General features: G+C 43.1%; 1 protein-coding gene across 3 annotated transcripts in view; it reads right to left on the bottom strand.

Moving 5' to 3' along the window:
- MAP3K5 (mitogen-activated protein kinase kinase kinase 5) overlaps positions 1–22,329 on the bottom strand; it is a 179,574-nt gene that overhangs the window by 103,060 nt on the left and 54,185 nt on the right. For 2 of the 3 annotated variants that reach the window (XM_070496531.1, XM_014850604.3), the window contains exons 2-5: positions 19,671–19,810; positions 7,496–7,519; positions 2,355–2,548; positions 920–1,088 (exon numbers count right to left, since the gene is read on the bottom strand). In XM_070496531.1, the coding sequence (XP_070352632.1) occupies positions 920–1,088; positions 2,355–2,548; positions 7,496–7,519; positions 19,671–19,810 (527 nt within the window). The remainder of the gene's footprint in view (positions 1–919; positions 1,089–2,354; positions 2,549–7,495; positions 7,520–19,670; positions 19,811–22,329) is intronic. The other variant, XM_070496532.1, reaches the window with a different exon arrangement.

Below are 22,329 nucleotides of genomic sequence, written 5' to 3' on the forward strand. Positions count from 1 at the left end.
ACCCCAAAACAAAACAACCTAGCATGATAATGCTATATTGTCTAAATATAGTGGTTTACTTCCCCATGGAGCCAGATTCTGTTACGCAGTGTCCCTTCAATTACTTTCAGGGAAATAGTTTCCAAAATGTCGAGGATGAGAGCATTGACTGAATGTCTGTTATAAGTAGCAGAATGATTCTGTGTCAACGTGAGTAAGCTACTCTCATCATGGGCTCCCACATGCCACACGTCTCCACATGTGTGAGTCTCTGTCTTCCGCATGAAGCTTTACTTGGGTCGGAAAGGCTGGGAATAAGAAACTGGAAGTCGCTTAAATTTTACTGTAAAAGCCTAACAGCAAATCCCCAACTTAGAGAGGATTTCATTCTACTTACCATATTTTTTAAATTTTAAGACATGCCAATAAAAATAATATGATGTTAGTGTGTTTTACATTATATATTTTAAAAGTTATTTTTATAATTAATCAACTGCATATTTCTCGCTTCTGACCAGTAAGGTTGAGCACCAACAATTCCAAGCAATACAATTTCAAGGAGTAAGAGATATGTCCAGAAAGCTCTAAAAATTTCTGCTATTTGCCAAAATAAAGCTTTCATTCATTGACCGACAGGTGGGCCTGAGGCTAACAGAACAGAACAGACTGTCAACGGGTTAGCTATGCATGAAGATATTTCTTTTTGTTCTTTTAGTGGAAAAAGTCAGACCTTTAACATACCAGTCTTTCACAATCAGTGATGGGTAACTCATATGAGTTTTTTTCATTCATCATAAAATCTCAAAATGGAAAGCTTAGGAGCGTCAATCAAAAATTACATGCAGTAACAGGACTGACTTATTCACTAACTGAAATTCGACGTCCATTCTCCCTCACTCTTCCAACACACTACATAACAAAGACTTTAAGCATCTCTCACCTGGATATCTCTGTAGGAAAGCAACAGATTGATGACAATGTCTGCTGTCAAGACTTCAATATTATCTACTCGCTGACGAATTCTTGCCAATTCAGCTGCCAGTTCTTTACCAGTGTATAAATTACGAGCTTTCCTGATATCATTGAGTATAGATTCCCGGAAATACTGGCTGGTGGGAAAACACACATTTCTAAGAGTTAAAACTAGAAAGGATTTCAATGAAGAGCAACAATTTTATTTGAAAATGAATTGACATTTGCAGCATTAGTAGCTTTCAATTCACTAAAATGCACAGAGTGAACCTCACATATCCAGCATTATTTAAAAATTTGGTGGGAGTCCTATATTTCTTTTAACACTCTGCCTTGCTTCAGAAAGAAATAAAGGTAAAGATACTCCCCGTCAATGAATTTGCCAAGAACTTGCAATGTACTACTTAAAATGCCAATAAATAAATTGTGTGCCTATGATTTTAACATAACAGGACCTGTACTCTCTAACTCAGCATCATTTATTAACATAAATGACTGTTCCTAACTAAAATATATTAATGCTTTCAGCAATTTTTCCAGAGTTCTTGCTCATACACTAAAGTCCCTGGACATTTATTCAGATGATGTTTCTGTACTTAATTTGAATGTTTTTTTGCTCTACCATCATTATAATGTAGTTAGCAGTTTTTTGGAGGTTTTTTTTTTTTTTTTAATTAATGTTATGATAGATTACAACCTTGTGAGATTTCAGTTGTACATTTTTGTTAATCATGTTGTGGGTACACCACTTCCCCCTTTGTGCCCTCCCCCCACCCCACCTTTTCCCTGGTAACCACCAATCAGATCTCCTTATCAATATACTAACTTCCACCTATGAGTGGAGTCATATAGAGTTCGTCTTTCTCTGACTGGCTTATTTCGCTTAACATAATACCCTCGAGGTCCATCCACGTTGCTGTGAATGGGCCAATTTTGTCTTTTTTTATGGCTGAGTAGTATTCCATTGTGTATATATACCACATCATCTTTATCCAATCAGCAGTTTCTGGGCATGTAGGCTGGTTCCACGTCTTGGCTATTGTAAATAATGCTGCGATGAACATAGGGGTGCAACGGACTCTTGAGATTTCTGATTTCAGGTTCTTAGGATAGATACCCAGTAATGGGATGGCTGGGTCATAGGGTATTTCTATTTTTAACTTTTTGAGAAATCTTTTTGGAGGTTTTTTTTTGCTGATTTCAAGTTATGCTGTGAAGAAAGTGAAGAAAATGCAACGTGTGGACTATGTGGCATCCATTTTATATACTTAGAGGATATTATACATGTTTTCCCCTGGTTCTTAGCTGTGCAGAACAGCTAAGAAATACTCCATAAAATGCACAAAGAAATGAAGTAGAATAACACTTCATTATCATCACCAAACGGCCTTCTTAGACTTCACCTGGAACTTGCTTGTGCCACCTTCAGAAGCTGAATGAAACGATCCACAAGAGGTAAGCAGATGGGCCCAAGGAGCAGCTCGAAGTTGGGCTGCATGAGCTCCGTGAGCCCCTTCATGAAGCTGCTGTCGCAGCAGTAGACCTTGTTGTGCGGCGTGACCATGTAGGGGACAAACGTGTAGTTCCCGGTGCACACCTGCGGGAGGGAAGGCACAGCACGCGGTGAGCCGCCTGCGGACTCCGCGCCAGCTCAGCCAAGTCGCACCTCACTGCGTCATTGCGAGTAACAGTCCTGAGTGGGAGGGGAAATCTCGTTTTGCATTTATGATCCACGAAAATGGAAATTTATTCCAATTTCTTTAATTGCTTACTTCAAATAATTAGGACTTGCAGATGATCCAAAAAACAGAATGGCACAGTTCCAAACAAACAATTAAATACTGATACACCATCTCTCAGGGTTAAGTGCCATGATAGACGCTGTAGGAAAAACACAGTTTAAAACTCGGCCTCTGGCCTTCAGGGAATGTAGACCCAAGTCACAGAGATAGAGCCTAACTATATGAAATTACTAAGAGCTGACACGTAAGGGATGCCCCAGTGGCAGGCAACACGGTCAGGGAGGCCAGAACAAAGCTGCTCCGCTCCAGACAACTCTGTCTCAGTCAACGGCTCCATCAACCTCCCATTTACTAAAACTGAGACCCAGAAGTTACCCTTCCATTTCCTTCACATCCATGTCCTAACAGAGTCCTGTCTAGTCTACCGCCAAAACAAATCTCAAATTTGTCTGTTTTCCTCTATCTTCTTGCCAGCACGTTAGTCCATGCCATCAACGCTGTACTTGGCCCTCAGCTGCTCTCTCTGCTTCCACCCCCGCCCTCCAGTCTAGCTCAGTGTGCCTGTCACCTCCTAACAAAGCCAAGGGAGGGGACACTAGTGCAGGCAAAAGTAGAGCTGGGAAGAAGAAAGGGGGAACTGGATGGCACACTGCTGAGTAGGCATGCCTGACCGGAACTTAGGGCTCAAGGAGGGGAGCCAAATGCAAAGCTGAGGATTTTAAACTACAGATGCTGGGCAGTGGGGATCCCAGAACAACTCAGATCAGGACAAACATAACCAAAGCTGTGCACGGATGGTCTGGGCAGATAGCAGGACGGATGGAAAGAGCTGAAGAAAATAGGCAGGAAGCTTCAGAGCACGACCAGACAGGCAGAAGCAGTGATGGACAAACGCGCTCCATGTTGAAGAGAAAGAACCATCTAGAACCAGCAACTGGTTACAGACACTGAGAGAGGGGAAGGAGGAGGAATCAAAGGTGACTCCACAGTCTTACACGGGGCTACCTAAAAAAGAATGGGATCATTAAAAAAGCAAGAATTCGGAAAGCAGAATCACATTCAATCATGAACGTGTTATACTCAGGTCAGACAAGGAATCAAACACAACCTGACCTCCAGTTAAAATATGAGAAGAACGTCAAGAAGCTGACAGCAGATTTGCGGGGCGCAGGGGGGTACGTCCACTTGTAGAGAGGCTGGGATCTCAGGGGAGCAAGACACTGAAGGGAAAGTATCCAAAAGAGAGTTAGAAATATGGGATTGGAACATAAAAGAGATCCAAGCCAAACAGAGAGCCAGGAACTAACTGGTGTGGTTGAATGTAAGGACATGGGAGAGACTCAAAGGGAAAACCAGAGAGAAAGAGGAAAGCAGAGGGCTGGAAACTGGAATGAGACACATGGAAACTCCACTTATCTCTGTTCCAGGGAGCAGGGAGTCCAGGTTACGGCTCCTGGCCCTATCGGCCTTACGGAGAACAGCAACCACCCCCTCACCCCCAGGACTAAACAAATGAGGGCAAACGTTTATTCAGCGCCTCCGTGTGCCACGGAACAAATGGTCACACATTCTCAACAACCCGCGGAGGAAGGTGCGACTGACCCCATGTCACAGTTGGGACTCAGGTGAGGCTCACAGAGGTCATGCAGCTGGTCTGTGCTGTGTTTGGGACTCCAGCCCAGGGCATGCCCTTCTCTAGAAGGTATGCACTATTGCGAGGGGTCGGGCACCTTCCTGAGTGGCCTTTAAATGCTGGCACACCAACCCTGTGCCTCAGGTCACCTTCCACGGACCCTGCACGAGCCAAGTCACTGCCTCACAGCAAAGGGACGAGAAGTCCCAAACGCCCGTACAGCCAGACTTCATTATGCCGGGCGCAGTGTTCTTTGAGGTCCTTGCTGGAAGTCAGGTCAGGAAGCGGACACTGGACCTGACTTCCACTGAGAGCACGAGGAGAAGTGCCAGAGGATGAGATCTGATTTCCCATCCAGGACATCAACTTGCTCCCTCTCAAGATCTCTTTCGTGGAACCAGAATTGGAAGCCCAGTCAGGAAGGCAGAGAACAAGCACGGCCTGCCTCTAAAATGTCACAGAGACCCCAAAGCACGCCCACCGATCCAGTCCTTTCACCCAGGCCGCCGTCCAGGCAGAGAGAAAGCCAAGGCCACTGAGAGCTTGCTTTCCAAAGCTTCTGGGGTCTAAACTGATGGGGTGCAGAAGACCAAGAGAACCAAACAGCCCTGTCTGAGATAAGCGCTCCGACTCGGAATTATGAAAGAAAATGTTTTCCATCTTCTGAGTCGCACAACAACAAACAGACGAAGAGCCAATAAGCCAGAAAAGCGTATCAGAGTTTCGGAATATTCTGCCGCTGCTGCTGGATGAAGCTCCGTACCCTCAGAAGCCTTAACACCACGTGTATTTGTGTCTAAGGCATGAAATATAATACATTATTTATTGAAATACTGGGCACTGGGGAATAATGCATCTGCATAAAACTCATCTGGAAAAGAATGACTCTCAGATGTCTGGGTGTGTGCTGAGTGGTGGAGGGAGAGAGAGGAAAACGAGAGTCCTGCCGAGACCACGGAAAAGCGGATTCCTGCAACGGTCTTCTTCAAACCACATGGATTATGGCTTCAGAATCCTTGCTGAAAACCCAGCAGGGTAAGGTTTTCCTAAGTTCCCGCACCCTTGCACTTTTTAGGGTCTCTTCCCCGTGCCTCTGAGGCAATAAATATTTGTTTCAATTTCCCATTGCTGATGTCCAGACAAAGGGGAGGACGGTGCTGGGCAGGAGGCGCGTGGACGCTGCGAGGCCTGAGGCCAGAGACGGCCAGGGTGGGCAGCAGGAGAGAGGGTGAGGGGCTGAGAGATGCTGTGCTTCTGAAAAGACACTGACTGCTGAGAAAGGCACTTTTTCAAAATGATGAAAACTAATAACAGGGGAACGTTTATTTCCCAAGTTGTTTCACGTGTAACTTAGAGTATTACTGCAACTTCCCCAGAATCTAAAATAACTAATAATCCAAAGCAAATAAAAACCACCACTGTGTGATCAGGGGGACACCTCAGGGCAACAACTGCCATTTACGAATAAGACACTAATTCCAAAATATTTAAACCTGCTTCTTGAGGCGGAAGACCACATTTCCTTATACTTCAAAACACGAAGGCCTGGTCATCAAGTGAGAGCGCTCATCTCTGGCCCATGTTTGTTTTCACGGCTATACAAACCCGCAGCTCAGAATCTAGTCTTATTCTATCTAATTATCTTCACTGTTTCCTTTTTAAATAATGCGAATTCCATTTTTCAATTTTTAAAAACTACATCAAGGTGAATGTAAGTGCATGTCGAAAATGAATTGTGCTTCTGGGAAGAGATGCCCTCAGCATTCACACACATTGAATTACACGCTCGAAACACTCAGCCTGCGGTCAGGACACCCAGCAGCTTAAGCAGCAGCTTCCTCGGGTCAACGAGAGACCTGCTCATAACATGCAGTATCTGCTCAGCTCATAAACCTGCTTCTCCACGTGTGAAGCCGTCACAGGGCAAGACTGGCTCTTTCCTGCCAGTCAGGTCTCAGAAGACGCCGCCTCCTCTGAAAGACCCTCTGTGACCACTGGACATCACGGCCACCCTCTCTTTAGCACGTCGCCTCTGGGAACTTTCTAATTTGTCTGTTTGTTTATTTGGTTACTCTCTCCCCCAACTAGACTCTGGCCCTTCTCACTTGTCTTCTCAGCGGACAGTTACGAATGTGGCTGCTTCCACTTTCAACCTCCAGGCGAATCCCTCATGGCACCAAGCCCAGAGCCCAGCTCCCAGACGTGTCTGATCAATATTCCTTTGACAGAATCTGCTACACTGAACTGATGCATGAAGCCACAACTGCTCACTTCCTGAACGGACGTGAAGGATGAATTTATAAGGGAAACATTACCTCTGCTGCCCTGAGTCTCGGACCTGGTGAAATCTTAGCCGTAAGTTTCACAATTTCTGACCTAATTGTACTTACAAGCCTACCATCTGAAACGCAATCACATGCAGGGCTTTATCGAGGATGTTATTTCCACTCTAAGTGACAGAGACACATTCTTTAAGGTTGTAAGCGCTGGCCTACTTTCCCAAATGAAAAATACAACCTTTGGCATAACAAGGCTGATTCTACTATGTAATTTTTCTTCATGCATCTTTAAAATTTTAAGTTTATGTTTATCACTTTTCAACTTCTGTTTAATTCTGTGTGAAGGGGAGGAATTCTGTATTGTGGCCTCAAAGGCAAACTACAAGACTTAGGAACTTAAATCAATCTCAGTAGAGAGAGATAGAGATATGTTTGCACACGTCTCTCTGTGTGTGTATCTATAACCTGCATATATATAGTGTATACACAGACACACAGTGTACAGACACAATATATACATATAGACACAGGTATCTACTTACGTAAAGATACACACACACACATACACATCTGTGTGCACCTGTGTGTGTATATGTTACTTTAGGGCCACTCATAATGACACAAAACTGGATCTACTATGGAAAAGTTTTTTCCAAAACATAATTACATACAGAAAAAAACAGTATCCGTGTCATCTCCCAATATTATAAAGTTTCACTATAAAGGAATATTTAGATACAATAACCCATATTTATATTGATATGTCAGAAACTCTAAAGAGGAAAAACAGACAAAAATTAATAATTTGTGGAGATTTTAAAAACCCAGAGATTTGCTGATGGAAAAGAAAAGATAAAAAACTTTCTGGAAAGGTTAAGCAAAATACTCACAGTATTCTTCTGGAAAATGATTTCCTGAAAAAAAGAGAAAAGAAAAAAGTAAGGCAGAAGTTAATACAAAATTAAGTCATTCCAGTAATTAACGGAACTATTCTAAGTAGAAAATTTGTATTAACAATTTTACCCTTTATTATTAGCAGTTAGAAATTTCAGGAAGTGTAGAATAAATTTCTGCATCTGAGAAGTTTACAGTCTGATGGAGGAGACAGGAAAGCACAAAAGTATCATATACAGTTTAAGGAAAATAGCACAAACATGTAAAACCCAAACCTGAATAATCTAAACATTTCCGCAGAATATGCATGTGCAGCTTATCTTACCAGCCCCAATCTTTTGGGAAAGGGTAAAACCAGCTTGCTTTCCCTAAGTACAGCCTCACTGGTGCCCTGGGAGGGGACCAGGCAGCATGTGCCTCCTGGGCAGCTGGAAATAAAGGGTACTGGCTATGCATCACAGGGGGCAATCCACACACAGATGACAGGACACCTGACAGTAAAGAGTCATAAACACTGTTTATCTGTTGTTCAATAAGACGTGGAATGTGATAAATACACTGCAGGCAGTGTCCCCGTCTTCTAGGTCATGAGGACTAAATGAAGTCTTGCAAACCACACAGCTACACAGTGTCTGGCGCAGAGAAAGCTCTCAATAAAGCTGGCTGTCATCATTACTATTCCTACACAGGAAAGTGACGAGAGACATGGAAGAGACAACAGAGAAAAGCCTGTGCTATAAAGGCTCCACTGACGGGGGTGGGGGTCATGATTTTGGAAAATAGAAATGGGATGGTGTATTGGACAAGATGGCATGTATGTTGTCACGGAAACAGGAAACGTAATGCATTCGTGGAGCCTCCAGGAGGGTCCATCTGGCTCAGAAGAGGAGCAAGATCTGGCAGGTAAGTGCGGGGTGATGCGACGCCCAGCCGACGGTCCATTCTTCATCCCAGGATTGACAGGGTCAAGGGGAACCAAGGATAGCCTTGGCTTAGGGCAGTATGTAGGATGTGACAGATGAGTAAACAGAAATCTAGAGAGGAAGGAACTGTGACGAGTAATTTTGAGAGCCATAAAGATGTACTTAAAATACTAAAAGAGACCCTTCAATACCTCACAATCTTGCAGATGACAAAAGACACACACACACACGGAAAAAGAAGCATTCTTAGCCTGAACGCACATGCATGTACACGCCCACATGCCACGACAGCAAGGGCTGGGCCCTCTAAGAGAAAGGAGATGTTACTGGAGATTGAGAAGTTTGTGAAGATCAGCAGAAGGTGGAACTGGATGAGCCAAGGAGGACAGACACATCCTCCAAAGGAAGAGCTGGGAGGGGTCCAGGCCAGAGTTCTAGGAACAGCAAAGGCCCATTTAGGGAACAACAAATACTCTCATGGGGACTAAAGAGGACAGCCCACTGGGAGAAGCACTGAAGAGAGAGTTCAAGAGGTATTTGAAAAAGATCTTGAATCGAATCATTGCACTAAAGCAGAAAGCTCATTTTGGCACATACTGATACTAAGATTAGAGAGTCATCTGGAGGCTTATTGAAGAAGGGGCGTTTGGCGGTCCAGGCGTCTGTGAAGGTGGGTGCTCCCCACAAAGAAGCATCAGCACAACTGGACACTGTTCGTAACAGCAGAGGCTGGGACAGCGTACGTCTGTCCACCAGGACACAAACTATAAACTCCACATGCCGGACACAGCACAGCCAGACAGAGAACAAGGAAGCTCTCTGTGTAGTGACATGGACAGAGCTCCAAGATGCCGCTAAGTGAGAGAAGGCAGAGCACAGGATGGGTTTTACCCCATTCTCCTATTTATGTACAAAAGAAAATTCTAATTTGTACATTTGCATATAGGATATAAAGAAACTAATAACACCCTATAGTCTAAAGATATAAAAAAACAGTGTTGCTAATGGAGAGGGAGCTAGCTGGGGGACAGGACGGGACCGGAGAGTGGCTTTTCACTCGATGGCCTTTCACACTTTAAAACTTTTCTATCAGGTGAATGTCTTACCTAAGAAAGACAAATAAATACAAGGCCAATCTGTTAACCTTTTAAAAGCTCTACTTAGCTGGTGGTATTTAGTCCCGGAGGGCAAAAGCATTTAGGTGGCTACTGCAAACGTCCAGGGACATCAAAAAAAGGGCCTGCACAATGGGGGCTCCTGGCGGAAGGGCAATCACGACAGAGGAGTGACACTGTGGGGGGGCTCGAACGGGGCCTTCACACAGGCATCTCACAGGGGCTGATGCGCCTCACACACACACACTCTCATGCACACACACACACTCACACAATGCTTCATGAAAACCTTGTGGGAAAATGTCAGATAATCACAAAGCCAGGAACACGCCATGCAGAATTTTCCCAACTTGATTTACGGGGCCTCTCTCGAAGCAGCAAGCCACACCCTTTCAGACACTGCTCTCTGTTGATAGGAATATCTTTCGCTCTTCCTTTTAAGCAACAAGGAAAAGCCCGTCTATTCACCTTGCACCACACAGCATCCTCGTACGTCCTTATTTTTGCCATCATTAACCCTCGTGCAGATGTCTGTGACAGCGCTGCGTGGACTGCACTGCAAATGTTTCCTCATGATTCTCCACCCTACATCAGGAGCTCCTTGGATGGAAGGGCCATATTTTGTTCATATTTGTATCCCCACTGATTGCCTAGTAAATGGCATGGCAAATAGTAGCTACTCAATAAAAGCATGAATAGATGAGTAAGTTAACGCACGTATAAAATACGGAACTATGAATTAGGGTAGACAAACGTTAAGTTTGGCTCTGCTCTGGCCAGCCATGTGCCATCTCCTCTCTCTCTAATGTCACACGAAAGAGGCTGGATTGAGCAATTGCTGGTCTCTTCCAATTCTGTATTCTACCATCTGCTTTTGACTAAAGGCCCATCAGAGTCAGAATTGTCCTTGTGCCACTGGGAGGAGAGATGCCCCCATGCCCAGCATGGGAGCTCCTCGGCCATCATCTCTCTTTTGTGACCAGGCACAGAAATGGAAGTGGTAGGAAAGGGAGCTGTAGTGAGCACTGCTGCTGCTGCTGGCTTACAGCCAACGGGCTCCGTCGTCCTGAAGAACGGCTCCTCAACGTAATCTTTCATTCCAGGTAACGCCTGCATTATGGAACTATATTAAAATCACCCCTACAGCAATCTACTGAATTCTTACAGTTGCATAGAAGCTAAGTGGATACAAATTGTCCTCTTGAAGGAGAGACAGTATACTCAGTTTATGACGTAACCTTAAATGAGGCATCAACTTTAAACAAAAAAGGGACTATTTGCATTTAAACTCAGCACACATAAAGAGCAAACAGGACCTTGACAGACATCTAACTACTGAGGTGGGATAGTAAAAAAGGAGGAAGGGGAAAAAAATTAAGATACATCTGCCATATTTCACATCCCTTCATGGAAACCTCTCATGTAAAGTGCCCAGAAATAAAAAGATAAAAACCAACATGAACTCCAGTGACAAGTTTCTGAAGACACCTTCCTCCACTACAACGTCACACTTGTCTGGAGCCTTCAGGGGGCTTCTGGTCCCCAGATGTACCAGAAACATCCAAAAAACATTTTTTCAATATTTCAGTACCCTTTGAACCAACCAGGGAAGCAAGAAAAAAGAGATCATCTGTCTAGTCTCTTCCCAAGGGAGGGCAGAGACAACTTTTGATAGCTATTTGGGACAATATCATTTTGAAGGGGTCATTTTAAGGATAAATGAACGGAGTATCTCCAAAATTGAAAAGTGTTTGTGCCTAAAATTTGGGTGATTACAGCCAGGGGAAGGAAGTGGGAACAGCTGGTACGGGGCTGTCAAGTCAATCGACTCAGGGCAGGAGAAGCGGAACTCAGCCACCAGGGCCTCAGTTTCCTGAAATGACCACAGCAGCTGGCAGTTTCTGGCCAGGGAAAGAAGAACACGGTCCCCTGATGACCTGCTGGGTCTTCCCGTCCAATCCCTCTTTTGGCCCCAGTGGGACTTGGCGAGTTTTCCACTGCAGCTGGGAAAAAGAAGGATATTTCTTGTACGCCCCAGCTCTAGCCTCTTTACCTATATCAGTGCTTCAAAGCGAAATGAGGAAACATCAGCCGGGCTCTTGGGAACACTCTCAGCCTCACTGAGAAGGTGGACTCACCTTTACCCTCCTGCTAAAAGAAAGCCAAGAGGCTCAGGAAGCCCACTCCAACACGGGTGCCTCGGAACCGGCCCGTCTTTAAAGCTGGGAAGCTAATTCCACTTGTGCTTACATGCAATGCTTGAAAGTTCAAGTTTAAAAAAACAACTCGACAGGGGCTGGCCCCGTGGCCCAGTGGTTAAGTTCGCGCGCTCCGCTGCAGGCGGCCCAGTGTTTCGTTAGTTCGAATCCTGGGCGCGGACATGGCACTGCTCATCAGACCACGCTGAGGCAGCGTCCCACATGCCACAACTAGAAGAACCCACAACGAAGAATACACAACTATGTACCGGGGGGCTTTAGGGAGAAAAAGGAAAAAATAAAATCTTTAAAAAAAAAAAAAACTCGACAATCTAACAAAAACCTAGAATGTCATACTTTTACAGGATACATGAAATCTGTAGACAGACTTAGAGGGAAACGTCCCTGATGACAAATCAAAGAATACGTGAGTGGGCCCTGCCCCGACACTTAGCTGTGTGTGGCCCTAGGTCACTGCATCTCTCTGGGTGTATTTCTCATCTGTAAAGATACCTTCTGTCTGTCCAATCTACAGAGTAAGTACCTACCTTGTCTCTGTCGCTGGGCTGTCTTTAAAGACGAATTAAATAAATTTACAAAAGCACTTTAAGCATTTTCAAGCCATACACGATATGAGTATTAATGTCACCCAAGCAAACCACCCCAACTCAATTCCTGTATTACCAGATGTAGAGACCTTTTGTACCCGTGTTGTCTCGTGTTCAGGGGTAAGAACACCTCCTTCTCTTGATGTGGGCAACAGTCAATTAAAACCACCTGTACCAAAAGCCAGGTTAAATCACACCAAAGCTGGAGACCAATCCTAAAAGAAATTCTAGACTTTCTCCTCCTTCCCTTGTAATTTTGTTTCATGTTTAAATAAATATATCTCAGTGGGACTCTCCTGTCAGCAGATACATGTCTTCAAACTGGGCTGCGATGCTCGTGAGTGACATTTTATACACACAGCATCTGAAACAGCTTCTCAACAAGAACCTCTCCTGATAATGTGCTGCTATTATTATAATTAACTTCCTCTTTTTTGACACCAGCTGTTTCTTTCAGCAATGCCTTGTGGGACCACATTATCCAAGGGCAGGTATTTCTTTCTTTCTCTTTTTTTGGCTGAGGAAGATTCACCCTGAACTAACACCCGCTGCCAATCCTCCTCTTTTTCTGCTTGAGGAAGACCAGCCCTGAGCTAACATCTGTGCCAATCCTCCTACATTTTTTTGTATGTAGGACACCTCCACAGTGTGGCTGGTGAGTAGAGTAGGTCCACAGCGGAACCTGTGAACCCAGGCTGCCAAAGTGGAGCATGCAGAACTTTAACCCCTTGGCCACTGGGCTGGGCTCAGGTATTTCTTTTTTAAAAACCCGTATTGTTGAAAAGCTACAGGTATAGTGAGTTTCTGTAAATTACATTTCATATGCAAACTTCAAGGAGGTGTTCTAAAAGGACCCAAACAGCATGAGAGGCTGGAGCGCCACAAAATCCACTTCCGCGGGAAGAATCATTCATTCATAAGGAACAAAGGGGACAGAATCTGGGCGGTCTTGCCCCGTTTGGGCGGGAGTCAGGAGGCCCTTGGGCTCACATCTTCCATGTGCAGAGGGATCCTCCTTGCCCTTTAAGGTGTCACCCTGGGGGGCCTGTGATGGAGCCACAGCAAACGAAGCCAACACCTGGTGCCAGCCCAGGGATGTGATGGCGTCTTCCACCCACAGCACAGCACGGATTTCCTTCCCTTCAACAAAATGGCAATAAGACACTGGAAACGGCGGGTGGGGGCGGGGAGGGCACAGGTGGAATCAGGGAGCAGAGCGAGGGCACACTCCAACGGGGACATAGATAATTCCTTACAAGACGTAAGAGTGCTAACCGGCACCAAGAAAACTGGATTCTCCAGTCTCAAGCCCTCTCCCAAACCTCAGGGATGGCTCCTACAACCAGGAAATCAACTCCTCCAAATAAATCCTTCTTCTAGTTTGTCAGCTCAAGATGGGCAGGGAAAATCTTGATGAAGCAGAGCTCACTCGTATTATCTGCTCCTCCCCTAACTACCTCTGTCCTTCCCCAGTTTGACTTGGAACGATTACAGCTCAGATAAAAGGTGGATCATCTCTGAAATAAGTAAAAGAAGAAAACACGACAGTTTCTTCTCTCAACAGAAAGAAAAATCCTTCCATGAAAGAAGAAGTGTATGTGACAGCTTTGCTGAGCAGAGGGGAGCACAGAGCCCCTGACAGCAGCTCGGATCATGGAAGGCAGACGAGGGCAGGAAAGTCCAGAGACAGCGCCACAAAGGGCAGGCCAGGCTTCTGGCTCACACCTGACATGCTTCATAGGATCGGGATTTCAGGTGACTTTTTCCCTACCCCGACTCTGCACTTTGTACCACTGACTGAGTCAGGTGTTACTTTAAAGTGCTGAGAAGAACATAGTAAAAATTAATTGTTACACTAAAAGAACCATAAACCTTGGGAAAAATAGAAATTTTTACTCCATATTCAATTCAATCTAAAACTAAATTCATCTTAGCCATTTACCTTGGTACGGGAGGTAAAATGAAGAAAAGGAAGGAGTGGTGTAAGAGCAAAAAACCGTAAAGTTTCGCTGGGTTTAAGAACACTCTGGAATCAAGAGATTCACCAAATATTTAAGTTTGAGGTATTTATAACAAAAATTACCTCGATGTCCTCACCAACTTACTAGAAACTGACACAATCATCAGAATTTACAATACGGACATCACTACTCTTTTCAAAATTATGACCATTTGCTTGAAGTTCATGAAGGACATGAACAAGTACCGGAAAACAGACCTGATGTCCAACGTCACACTCCTCAGCTCCCAAGGAGACGGGGTCCCTCTGCACCTGCAGACTGAAGGTCTCGGGTCTGTGCACTGTGGAACTGCCTGAATGGGCGACTACGCAGTTCTCAGGGCTCATCCATGTCGTAGCCTGTGCCAGAATTTCCTTCCTTTTTAAGGCTGAATAATATTCCACTATACGTACAGACCATATTTTGTTTCTCTATTCATCCACTGATGGACACTTAGGTTGCTTCCACCTCTTGGCTATTGTGAACAATGCAGCCCTAAGCACGAAGTGTACACATAGCTCTTTGAGACTCTGCTTTCAATTCTTCTAGGTATATATACAGAAGTGGAATTGCTGGATCATGTGGTAAATCTATTTATTTATTTTTTGGTGAGGATGAGTGGTATAGGTCCGTGCCTGGGGTCTGAACCCGGGCTGCTGAAGCAGAGCGTGCCAGATTCAACCACTATGCCATGGGATGGCTCCTATTTTTAAGTTTTTGAGGAACCACGATACTGCTAAAAATTGCTGGTTTTTTTAAAGGGCTAATTTAATAACGGTGTTACAAACTTTGATTTATGCACATAGGTTTTCATGCTAGTGGGATCCCGACCTAGAAGATACCAGAGGTGCTGAGGCAGAGTAAGTGTTTCAGCTCCCACATCCATCTGTACCATACTCAGTGGGACAGCGAAGAAGCAAGCATGCAAACAGGCCACTGAGGAGAACATCCACCAGGGAAAACCCCATCTGTTACTTTTCAAGCAATGGTTAAGGAGAAGAACACAGCTAAATTTCTCGAGCAAGGAATAATCTCACATAATCATTACGTTTCAATACAAGCTGTGTCACCACTGACTGACATGCAGCCTCTATAGAAACCTTTATTCTGTAAGGATAAAGTGGGAATAAAGCCAATCTTCGTGCAGAAAGAAAGACACAATGTATGTGAGGCTGTCCAACCACAGCTGGATCGTTAGGGAAAAGAAACTACCAAGTATTTTAGGACTCAAATGCCAAAAATATACATAAATTATTCTGATGGATACAGAAAATAACAGACAATAGCAACCTTTTTCATTAAAAAAAAGGTTAATTATGAAATACTTCAAGTAGATTAAAAGTATAAAAATTATCAGACGCCCATGTATATACCACCTAGACTTAGAAATATATTCCAGATTAGTTGAAGACTCTCGTTTTCCCTCCGCATTCTATTCTACTCCTATTCTGAATGTGTTGTTCACAATTCCTGTGCACACCTCCATCCTTCTACAGCACAGATGTGCACAAAAGCATCATCTTGCATGTGATTACATCGGGTACAGATGGTGTGTCACTGTACACATGCTCTGTAATTTGCTTTTCCCTCCACACTGCTTTTGAGATATATCGATAGTGACACATAAAGCTCTTGTAAACTCACTTTAAGTCTCTATAATATTCCATTAAGTGACTATTCCAGAAGGTATGTATTCATTCTCCTCTTGATAGATATTTACCAGCTCCTGCGGGAGGGGTCATGACAAACAACGTTAACGTAAACATCTTGATTACTCCTCCTTATGCATGCCACAGACTTTTTGGCAGCACACTCCCAGAGCCAGAACTGTTAGTCTGGTGATATGCTCACAGCATATGATTAGATGTGGCCAAACTGCTCTTCAAAGGGAACGCCCGCGCTCCCCCAGGGCAACGCAGACGTTTCCTACTGGAATTACAGGGGCTTCGACCTGTGGGCTGTCTGGCGGCGTGCAGGGGTATTTCTTTGTTTCGTTTTGCTTTGTGTTCCTAAGAGGTATTGTTTAAAGTTAGTTGGGGGGTGGCCTAGAAGGAAGAGAGGGAGCAAAGGGAGAGGGAAGCCCCAGAACTAGAGCTGAGAGCTACTGCCATAAAGGGATTTCTGGAGACAGAAGAAATGGTTCATCGAAACAACCTCCTGACATTACACAACAGCCATTCATTTCTCCCAAACCCCATCTGACGGCAGACATATATCACGTATCTGACCCACAGCTCACAGGCCCGTGGTGTCCAGACTCACTCTCCCATTTACTGAGGGACTCCAGGGGGTCTGATGATTTCTACAATGCATGAAATAAATCAGAAAACAGCTGTTAGAGCAATTTCTTATTTCCAAGCAAATGTCAATCTTAGCAGAGTCCCATCAATAGGCACATAAGAAGTTCTCTTGATATTTATTTCAAGAAAATCGTGTTGACAAAATACTAAGGAAAATAAAAAGAGTGTCTATCAATCTCCCTTTCTCGAAATGTAATGATGATCTTTTATTGAAAAACAATCAAATATTTCATTCTTACTACAATTAAGATAGTACTTATGATTTAAAATGGATACAAATCTTTTTTCAAGCACATGATTTGAATATACTCCAAATACCTTTTCATATGAAAACTCGACCTGGGTTTTAGGTACTTTTATGGTTCCTATCAATTATTTTTCAGGAGCTTAAACTTCAAAAAATTTTTCCTGTGATTTCTTCCTGAGAACTTGCTGCCAAAGAGAAACCGCTCTCTTAACAAAGAGCAGCAGGTGAGAATAAAACATGTGCAGGTGTACTTCCTAAATGTCCAGAGGATCGACCGACGTGGAGCTGGCTATACGACAAGAAGGGCATTCCCATCTGTCTCTGCCCTGTGAAAACAGGCATGCATTTCACTTTTATTTTATTTGGCTAATCCATACACAATATATTATTAATAAATATCTCTTATTCTGCCTTATTTCAGAGCAGTGCTCCTTTCTGTTGGTAGGTGGCAGGGATAACAGCTACATACATAACTACCTACAACAGAAATAAACGAAATTAAAAATACACACACACACACACACACACACACACACACACACAGACTTTCCTCAGTAGCAGAGGACCGGAGGAATTTCTACGGCTCCGAGGAAACCTTTTCCATTTCAGAGACCTTTGTCCTCTGCAGCCAGACACATATGAGGGCTGGGAAAAAGCAAAATAAGAAAATGGCAAAAGCTGAAGTTAACGGAAGGAGGAAGAGAAAAGGATGGATGCTGCATGGAAGAACGCAGGAGACAGAGTTGATGGGTTTTCTAGATGAAGACACTTAGCAGGAATGTCCGATGCCCTCCCAACTAGAAGGAACTGGGATAGAGTCTAGTGGGGAAGGGGACGGGCTGTGGAGGCAGGCAGACCTGGTCCCACATTTTACCAGCTATACCACCCTGGGCAAACAACTGAAGGTGTTTGAGCCTCGGTTTGCAATTCTATAAAACGGTGATGGAATATATACCTCCCAGGGACGTTCTAGGAATTGAATGTGAAACTGTACGTAGGAGAGTACTCAGTACCCAGTACACAGTCAGTGCTCAGCGACAAGCTGCTATTATGCACAAGATAAATGAGTATATTTTAGATAGACTAGCTTTTTTAAAGAACTAGTTTATTCAAATACCAATAACACTTGCATACAAAGGCTGCCTGGAAGCAATTAAATAAGTCAGTTTATTTGTCCCATACAAATTTATGATAAGATTAGCTTTATCTGTTTCTCTCAAATGTAATTTTAATTCATTTTAAAAAAATTTCCCTAGGAAGGAATAGCCATAAAATTAAACTGCCAGATACCAGCAGGGAAAGAACAAAAGTAGTGTAGAGTGAAAAATGTCCAACACAACACTGCCTGCTTGAAATAAACTTAAGGCAAAGAAATAAAATCATAGAATCAAAAGAATAAATAAAATAATATCGCTCCTTCATCAACTGCTAATGTATGTTGTAAATAGTAGCAAATCAAAATGCTTAATTAAAACTATACCATCATGAGATCTTTATGATACAGTAATTAAAGGGGTAAATCTGGGGTAAAATTAAGCAGGGGTTTCTTCAAGAATTGCTCCAGGTAAAAAAGAGATTTGGGCAGAGTAGATGAAAATCTCTTAGGACTATATCAGAGTATTCTGGAAAGGGATAGTCAATCCAGGCCCAGCACAACGCCTGGCATGCAGCAAATGTATTTACTAAATTAAACTGCAGCTGTTTCAGAGAAGGCCATACAAGCTTTAGATACTCAGATAAAAGCAAAATGCTACTACACTTTTTTTGCATGGATTTGGGGTTAGAGATCTTCACATAACGATTATGAGGCCATCAGAAGTGCGGCTCTGGGTTTTAGGGCTTCAGCTTGCCAGGCTGGCTTTAATTTGAGACTGGCAGATACAGCTGAGAAAAGGCACACAGCCGCAGAGCGAGCTGGAAGTTTCACAAAGGAAACGGACGACACCAGGCCCAGCAAGAGCTTCACTGAACTGTTAGGCGCTGTCCACAGCATCCCACAGTGTAAATCACTCGGCCTTGCAGGGGCATTTCAGGCAATCTTTTTGGATGGAAGACATACCCTCCTATCATTAGGTCCCCATAACGGAGAGAATGACAACGGACACTGAATTTTGTAGACAAATACGTAAGTTTTTATTCCCCCTTTCCGATCTTAATTGAAATCATATCCCAGTGAAAGAGGATGGCAATTTTCTGGTAACCCTCAGAGAATTTCTGCTCGTAGTACTTTCAGCAGAAGCACAGTACCAGTTGAGACAGGTGTGTCCTATGAAACCCCCGATGCTGACAGCACGAGGCCTGGCCGCCCCCCAGGCAATCTCCCCTCCTCCCCCCACCGTGTGCACCGACAACTTCCTATGCAGCCTCCTCAGCTACAACTCTAAGTGCAGCTCAGAACTCAACTCATTTTTCTCCTACCTGTGTATCATCAGATTTCTTTCCTTTTTTTCCCTCAGGCCTTAGGAGAATCTTGAAATGGTCATGGGGTTCTGAGCTGTGGAAGTTCCAGCCAGCCCTGCAGCCAGGCGCAGTCCCCATTCAGCGGTCACTCACAGACCAGCCCCACTGCCAACCTGCGGGGCTGGCCACATCAGCTGGTCAAGTTTCCACACTGAATTCCAGAGAAACTTCAAAACTTGGCTACTAATTGTTGCATAATTAATTACCGCACTGACAAAAACATCCTTTCACCAACACAAGCTACTTAAATTGATTTGGATGACAGGGATGGCCCTCCAACTCGGGGGGCTCAAGAAGGTCTGGGTCAAGAAGTGCGGTACCTTGAGCGACTGCAGGGAGTCTGAGTTGGTGTCGCAGTAGAGGATGATGTTGCTGGCCATACTGCAGCTCTCCCTCACCCCGAGGTGGTAGAACAAGGACGGCTGCCGGAAGGCGTCGCTCATCTCCACCACGGCGACGTCTGCAGACACAAACAGAGCCCCCAAAGGGGACGCGAGTAATGCCCAGTAAGCACATTGTGTTCTCAACAGCTTAGCATGCAGAGAGGAAATGAGAGGGGTTTTCCCTCTCCAGTTACCACGGAATTTTAAATCCACAGCTCTACCCGGAAGTGGCTTTATAAAGGGCGGCAAACCTGCATTGCTCAAACGAGAAGATATATATATATATATATATATATATATAGTTACTGGAAACTAAGGAGAATCTGCTAGGGCTGGGGCTAATGCTCTCTGTTCCATTTCAACATTACAACAAGCTAAGTAAGGGTCCAGAAGCAGATCCATGGGAAACAGCAATAAGTAATAAATGGAAAATGAGATTTTAAAAAAGCAAATAGGTAAGATTATGAATTAATACAAAGCTGTATTTTATAATTAATTAATATCTAGCAAATACAATCTATAAAAAGAGAAAGCAAAGGTACAGAACATTATGACTAAGAAGGAGAATATAACCACAATACTAATTCTTCCAAAGCTCAGAGGTGACTAACACCAAGGGTGTAAAAACCCGACACCAAAATTTGAGAATAATGTCACAGAAATGAAATTCAGATTAGTCTCAAACTCATTTACATATATAGACAAAAATATGAAAGCGGGGCCGGCCCTGTGGCTGAGTGGTTAAGTTTGCGCGCTCCGCTTTAGCAGCTCAGGGTTTTGCTGGTTCAGATCCTGGGGGCGGACATGGCACAGCTCATCAAGCCATGCTGAGGCGGCGTCCCACATGCCACAACCAGAAGGACCTACAACTAGAATATGCAACTATGCACTGGGGGGATTTGGGGAGAAGAAGAGAAGAAGGGAAAAAAAAGATTGGCAACATGTTAGCTCAGGTGCCAATCTTTAAAAAAAAAAAAAGAAAGAAAAATGAACAAAATGCACTAAGCATTACACTATGAGAACACTAGGTCACGGGTTTAAGATTTACTTTGGGAACACAAGAGTAGCTCAATGGAAAAAAGTCACCAGCATCTCCACTGATGCCCCAAATATTTTATCTCATTAAATATAAGTGCACTTTTTTACAGGAAGAACAATGTATATCTCATAACAACTGCCAACTTTGTGCTTATAGATATTCCCATAAAAATCAGGAAAAAGACAGGGCTGTTAAGCACTCCCATGACTTGCTGGCTTTCTGAAAATCCGAGCTAATGCAATAAAATTTCAAAAGTAAGGAGGTGTAACTCTATAAAATAAAATACACAATTATCATTGCTTATAGATATTATGGTTGTCAACTAAAAAAACCCAGTACAATCAACTAAATAACTATTACTAGTAATAACGCAATTCAGAAAAGTGCCAAGATGCAAAACTACTGTGAAAACCAAGAGCTTCCTTTAGAACCATAATAAGCATTTGGAAATTATAACGGTGAAACAGATTCCACTCACAATCAAAGTGAAAGTGCTAACATACCTTACAATAAATTTAGCAGGTGATGCTAATGTGTTAAGAATATGTGCAATATGTGACAGATGAAAGGGTACTCTTTTTAAATCATTTCTTATTGGACAATTCAAAACAAACAAGCAACCCCAAAAACATGACAATACAAAATCAGGCTACGGACAGAGGCAGGCAAATTCACAAAAGTTTAACTAAAATGGTAAAAAGCATACGAAAAAATATTCTGTATCTCACTATTGATAAATGCATATTAAGTCAACCATAAAGTGTCAATTTTTTGCCTAACAGGTGGCCAAAGATATTTCAAAATGCCCAATGAAGATGCAGAAAAATGACTCTTTCGCACACCACGGGGAAGTGTACACTGGCTAGGAGACTTAAATCCTCAAAATTATGCACATTTTTAACCCAAACTCCACTCCTAAGAATTTACCCTGAGAAAAGTCCTACAAAGGCGGCAGATTTACTTGCATGTCAACCGAAATATATTTTTTACAATAAAAATGGAAAACATCTAAATATCCATCAATAGGAAAATGACTAGGTAGACAGATTAGAGATAGATGAATTCAAATAATGGCATGTTATTTAACGACTGAAAAATATATCATAGACTATTTAGCAATGGGGGTAAATTTAAGCTATCTTAAGTAAAAAATATTAAAATATAATATATACATGATAATGTATAGCATATACATTAAAATATATTATATATTAAATACATTACATATTAAATATAGTACATATTAAAATATATTATAACACATATTTTATGTATATATATGTATGTGCATAATAAATGTCTGGGAAGTTGTATACCAAAATGTGAGCCACGATAATAGCTATGTAACAGTATTATGAATTAGTCTTATTCTTCATGCCTTCTATATTTTTTACAATTTGCTTTATGAACATTGACGTCTTCATAATTTAGGAATCCACCAAAATATAAAAAGAACAACACTAAGACTGTATGAGTGAGTGTAAAACTGAAGGGCTGCACATAAGAACAATGCAGCGTCTTGAGAAGCCGCCTGGTGCAGAGTCAGCCTCATCTGAA

This window comes from Equus asinus, chromosome 24, assembly GCF_041296235.1.
Source record: "Equus asinus isolate D_3611 breed Donkey chromosome 24, EquAss-T2T_v2, whole genome shotgun sequence".
NCBI lineage: Eukaryota > Metazoa > Chordata > Mammalia > Perissodactyla > Equidae > Equus > Equus asinus.